The sequence below is a fragment of the Ceratosolen solmsi genome, unplaced genomic scaffold, assembly GCF_000503995.2.
Source record: "Ceratosolen solmsi marchali unplaced genomic scaffold, CerSol_1.0 scaffold6, whole genome shotgun sequence".
In the NCBI taxonomy this organism is placed as follows: domain Eukaryota; kingdom Metazoa; phylum Arthropoda; class Insecta; order Hymenoptera; family Agaonidae; genus Ceratosolen; species Ceratosolen solmsi.
In genome coordinates this window covers 912,790-918,611 of record NW_011948414.1, presented here as the reverse complement: position 1 = coordinate 918,611, position 5,822 = coordinate 912,790, and the positions used below count along the sequence as shown (strand labels likewise).

Below are 5,822 nucleotides of genomic sequence, written 5' to 3'. Positions count from 1 at the left end.
TTGCATGATTCATTCTAGTTTGTGAAAAGGTAGAAACGGTAAATAAATATATAATAGTCCCAATTACAAACTTACGTATTTTTGTAATTATATATGCTAAATACGTTGCATTAGCATTTATCAGAATATTTAAATAGCAAATTTCATTATGCAGGACTTTGATGATTATTATAGCGACAATGTACATCTCGCATAGGATCAAATGAAGTAAGAGAAAAATATTGGAAGCTATGTTGTATTGACAGTTTACGTTGTTATAGAACAAATCGAACTAACGATTCAGTGCCATTTAGGCCCTTTTTACGTGTATTGCAATGCTCTTACTTTTAAGTATATGTATTGTGTAAAATGAATAATAAGGATTCGACACGTAGAAGACTTTTCTGTAAATAGTAATCGACGAGGCATTAGGTATTTACCTAAATATACGATTTACGAATGACATGAAAATTGTTACATTTTCTTTATCCCTTCCTTTATCGTACTTTTGTATGAGTCAACAATTAAAGAAACAATTAAAGTAAACAATGATGAGATTCCATCCATTCATAACATTAAATTTAGTATTATAATTCTACATAAATGTATAATTTAGCTATTATGCAATAGTTATAAGTGCATGTCAAATGTTTAAAAGAAAACGAAATTTTTTATATGGTGTATAAAATATTTAACTTGCTGTATTTATAGTGGCCAATCTGTGAAATAAGAATTTTACCATTTATATTTGTAATAATTCACATCGAAACAGGATAATCACTATAAATGACTAAAATAATTTTAATTTAAATAATAAACAAGTTAGTCAATTTAGTAATTCAAAAATATGTTGAACAAATAACGTATCTAAATGTAAATGACGTCTTACGCTATAATAATATAATTATTACTAACATCTATAGATTTTCCATAAGATAATAGAGCATTCATAAATTAATAGTTTATAGATTGGCTGATATTTATTTATTAAATTACAATATCTATTTCATTTTTACAAAGAATTATTATCTAGATTTAAATTATACTAACTCTAATATTAACATTACGATACTTAAATTTATAATGATCAGGGCTAAGATAAAGTATATTACTTAGTGCAATGGAAATGAAGTATAAATTCTTAATTGGCATCAAACTTATAAAAATTAACGATTAGTATTTCTTTGTCAATACTGTCTAAAATTGCCACGTCTAACAATTGGTTGCATTCTATTCGGCGGAGTTATTGAAATATCCAGGTAATCTCCTATTATGAACCTACAATGAAACAACAATATAATTTACTTTACTGTATAGAAAAGTTTATTAAATAAATAAATATCACAAATATAAATTAATTAAATATTTACCTTGCCTGCGCTAAGGTTTTATTATCATCGGCACCTTTTTGCCCCGAACATGTTACCCCAATCTCACGCATTCGATAACCAGGCGTTCGTTGTTCAGGTGTAACCAATGAAAATTCAAAATATGTTCCTTTACTTCTGGCATCTGGATTTACTTCTTTAACCAATGCAGTAATTTCTCGTAAAGTTGCATCCATCCTATAATGATTAGTCTTATTTTGATAGGTGATAGTGACATAATAAGCTATTTAGATTTATGTACTATGAATAAATTTACGATAATAAGTGAACACCGATTTCAAGCATTCATGATCAACAATTAACATAAATATCAATAAACTTTACGTTTAGCTTGAAGATTATAAATTATTAAAAATTTTCATCTACAATTATAAGCAATTACAGACAATTGCACTCTACACGTGGATAAATGAACAATATGCAATTAAAAAAAATTATAATTACCAAGTATAAATTTGAAGTTCGTTCGAAGGTACGTTCCCCCTGGTATATTCCACAATATTATGGTGTCGTCCAGTATTACAAAATACTCTTAGAAGCAAGGGACACGTCTTATTAAAGAAAAATTTTTATTAGTAAGCATTTTACTAAATTCTACTCACAATTATTTATAAAATTGAATCACAAAATTGAGGTTAGGTTTTCGTTTATTTATAAAAACTTACCTTCTCTCTGTCTACTGGTTTATCAGGTATTTGTTTCTCATCCACCACCATCGATTCTACCGCAGATGTCATATTTACGTTCTTTTTTTTGATAAACTATTTAGAAACTGCAAAGTATCGTTCCTGCGAAAAAAAGTAACGCTTATGCCGGTTAATATATGTAATATAATTTTCTATGTGTAGGCACTGGCTTAAGGGGAATATTCATGGAACGATGAAAATCGTTTATGGTCACTCCAATGCATTTTATAGTACTGAAATTATAGTAGAGCACTACTATGTAAATGCCATGCAAAAGTAAATAAATAATTTATGCGCATTATTATGGATTTTACGTAGTAAACTTTAAATAGAAATATAATAATGAAAAGAATAATTTTTTTTTATCAGAACTACGAATTATGAAAGCAGGAGTGCAGTAAGTATAAGAGATATTGGTATTATTAATGTTTGAATATTACAAATGCTTTAGGTAATTCACAAAAAAAGCATTATTAGCAATGAAAAATGTGAAAAGAATATATAATTTACTAAATGTACTTTGAGTTTGTACAAAAGAATGTTAATATAATCTTTAGATAAAAATATCGTACATTTAACGATCTATATTAATAATTAAAATTCCTTAATATTCATTCATCAACATTTTCCAATAAACATAAGCAATATAAAAATCTTTATTTATCACGTAACATATATATATATATTATACGTTATAATTAAACATCTAATATGAATTTATATAATGTAGTTGCGTAGTATAATGTTACGTAATTAAAAGATAAGAATAATGTGTATAGAATTAGGAATCAAATGTTCCTCACAAGCTGACCTAACATCTTTCTATAAATCTAATCAGCAATTTGAGAAACTATGAGTCAACGATCTCACGTTCGCAGCCGAGCTGATGAAAATTGAGTTTTAGATTTCACGCTTACGGTGGATCAATATCGCCTGTACCATATCAATATTTAGTTGATAAACTGCTATCACTAACCTATATATTTACGTACTTTGTAGAGCACTTTCGACAAACTTACATTATATATTGACAAACTTTAGTTCAGTAATAGTTAATAAAGTGTTTGAACAAAAAAACAAAAAAATTGTCCCCATAAATTGAAATAATCGACCAAGAGAACGTACACATAAAGTGCAAATTGAAAAATATGAAATTGTCTAAATGAATTATGAATTATTTAAATTATTTTTAGATTTAGCTTCATAGATTCATCGCTTTACTTTTAACATTAAAAAAAGATTATGAGAATTATAAACTTATAGCATTGTTTTATCGAGACTGTAAAACTTTATGTACTTTATTATTAATAATTAGTCATAAAGAAAGTTTGTTGACTCGACATGAAATAAAAACACGAAGTAATTAGAAGTATTTTAAATGGCGCTATTTTGCTAAGGAATTGGGGAGTTACGAATTTGTCCTATCCTAGCGTCACTGCTTAACATTAGTTAAACAAATATTACAATCGTGCATCGAATAAACATTTTTCTCTTTGCTACGATAAATTTTTCAAAAATATATTATTGTTATTTATAACTTATTAAAATATTTAAATTTCAATCTTGTTAGAAGACTATTTATATACTATTCCCCTATGGGAAATTTTATTATGTAAAATTTTAAATAATATTATTATTTTAATAATAACACATGTGCTAAATACTTTATTAATTAGATTATTAACTAGCGTATGAAAATGTTTATTTAACGCTCATATTATTTTGACAGACAAATCAGTATGTAGATTTGAAAAATTAAAGTTTTATTAAATGCTGTTGATGTATATTTCAATCTGCATTAACTATATTAAATATTTAATACAATATTAAAAGCTGCTCGATATAGTTAACCATATAATTAGAGAATGACTAGAGAAATAAATATAAAGATGTTCTAAATCATGTAGACAGATTTCTAAATAATATTACTATTATCAATAATTACATTAATATATATAATTATCCTTATGCATTATATATATATATATATATATATATATATATATATATATATATATATTGTTTTTTGTTAGTAATTTTAATTGATAAGATTGTTATTTACAAAATTGTATAATAAAAAATTCTATAACAATGTATATTTATATAAGTATATATTTATAATTAATATTGTAGATTAATTTTTTTTTTTTTTTTTTTTTTTTTTTTCATATATAGACAACTTCATGTTAGATGAATTCTTCTACCAATCATCAATTTTTAAACTACTAAATAAAAATCACTCGATAGACTATCGTAATGATTTCCACACTCCATGAATTTTCACCTTAAGATATTCATTTTACGTAGCTTTTAAATTTTCTTATAAATACCGCAAATTTACGCATAGAAAAGAATGGCGTCATCAGTTATGAATTCAGCAATAAATTTATTATATGATTTAAAATTTAAAGATGCCAAATATTTGACTTTTTTTTTACACCTAAATAAATATTATTAATAGAAATAATTTTCTTAATAATTATTAAGCATTCTAGAAATTGACAATAAATTATTATTTGCAATAGAATTTCTGGTCAAATTACTTATTTTATAGTTATTTTTATTATAATATTATGTTATTAAGTTCTAGACTGCCACCAAATATATCGTTATTTTTCGATAATTTAATCTATTCGATTAATATATTTATTTTTATATTTTTTTGTGCATGTTATGCAATTATGTTTTTTTTTTCTTTTCTTTTTTGCGAAGATCGATGATTTGAAAAAGAAAATGGATCTTTGTAAAAAATGAATGTAAATCTACTATTTCCCGTAAATACTAAATAGCAAGTATCAACGTATATGGTCTTTAAAAATAATAATAATTTGAAAATTACAATATTATAGTAAATTATAAGACGAACATTTATAAGATTCTACTGCTCTTACATATAAAATAGTGCGCTCGTGTTATTTAATGATGGAAAACTATGATGGTCAAAAAAATGTTGAGAGTCCATCCATAATTAAATCCATGATTAAAATAATAAATAAGAAATTTTACATTTACACGAAAGTATGTTAATTATTTAATCTGCGCTTATTAACATAGAACGAGTATTTTAATATTAATAAAGAAACATTATAAATTATAAATATCACGATATAACTTTGCTTATTAAATACGATAACAATTTTTAGAATAATTCAATTTAAACTTTGTGAGATATAATTTAAAGGGGAAAAAATAAATAAATAAAATAAAAAGCTTTAAATATAATTTCCCAGCAATTGATAATTTGCCAATGATTGTTAAGAAGTGATTAAATTATTAAAAGATAACCTAATTAATAATTAAATTTATTAAAATGTAAAATTAAAATATAAGCATTTTTAAAATCTAGTATGTATGTGATGAAAAAAAAAAAAAAAAAAAAAAAAAAAAAAGTTCAGCTTGATAACATTAATAAAATCTTGAATATCTCGTTTAAAGTAAGAAATACAGCGAAATTAAATAAAAGTTTCTTTTCAATGCATCAAAATTTAACCCACAAAATTTTTCGATTATTTATCACTCACAATTTTGTCATCTAATAATTGACTTAAAATCCAATGATTAATGTGACTTTTGAAAAGAATTAACATTATTCATTAAAAATGTCTTTGATTATTTATTTACAATTTCCAAATGTATCTAATCTCTGGAATAAGGAGAAGAATTTATGAAAGAAACAGAATAATCGAATGAAACGAGGAATGAAAAAGAATGTTTGATAACTAAAGAGAGAGGGAGAGAGAGAGAGAGAGAGAGAGAGAGAGAGAGAGAG

The 5,822-nt window shown here is 24.3% G+C and overlaps 1 protein-coding gene across 1 annotated transcript; it reads right to left on the bottom strand.

The window, feature by feature from the left end:
* Positions 1 to 1,031: 1,031 nt before the first annotated feature.
* Bin1 (histone deacetylase complex subunit SAP18) lies at positions 1,032 to 2,346 on the bottom strand. Its single transcript, XM_011506576.1, has 4 exons — positions 2,033 to 2,346; positions 1,812 to 1,918; positions 1,350 to 1,544; positions 1,032 to 1,257 (listed from the first exon to the last, which is right to left on the bottom strand). Exons 1-4 carry the CDS (start codon positions 2,102 to 2,104, stop codon positions 1,167 to 1,169), a joined length of 465 nt encoding a protein of 154 aa, XP_011504878.1. The 5' UTR covers positions 2,105 to 2,346; the 3' UTR covers positions 1,032 to 1,166.
* Positions 2,347 to 5,822: the final 3,476 nt, after the last annotated feature.

What these genes read in the sequence shown, in the direction of transcription:
- Bin1 (XM_011506576.1), bottom strand. Translation starts at nt 2,104, where the DNA reads ATGACATCTGCGGTAGAATCGATGGTGGTGGATGAGAAACAAATACCT. An exon ending in AACCAGTAGACAGAGAGAAG is followed by an intron (nt 1,919 to 2,032) that starts GTAAGTTTTTAT and finishes TTCTTTAATAAG; the next exon opens with ACGTGTCCCTTGCTTCTAAG. An exon ending in AAAACCTTAGCGCAGGCAAG is followed by an intron (nt 1,258 to 1,349) that starts GTAAATATTTAA and finishes GTTTCATTGTAG; the next exon opens with GTTCATAATAGGAGATTACC.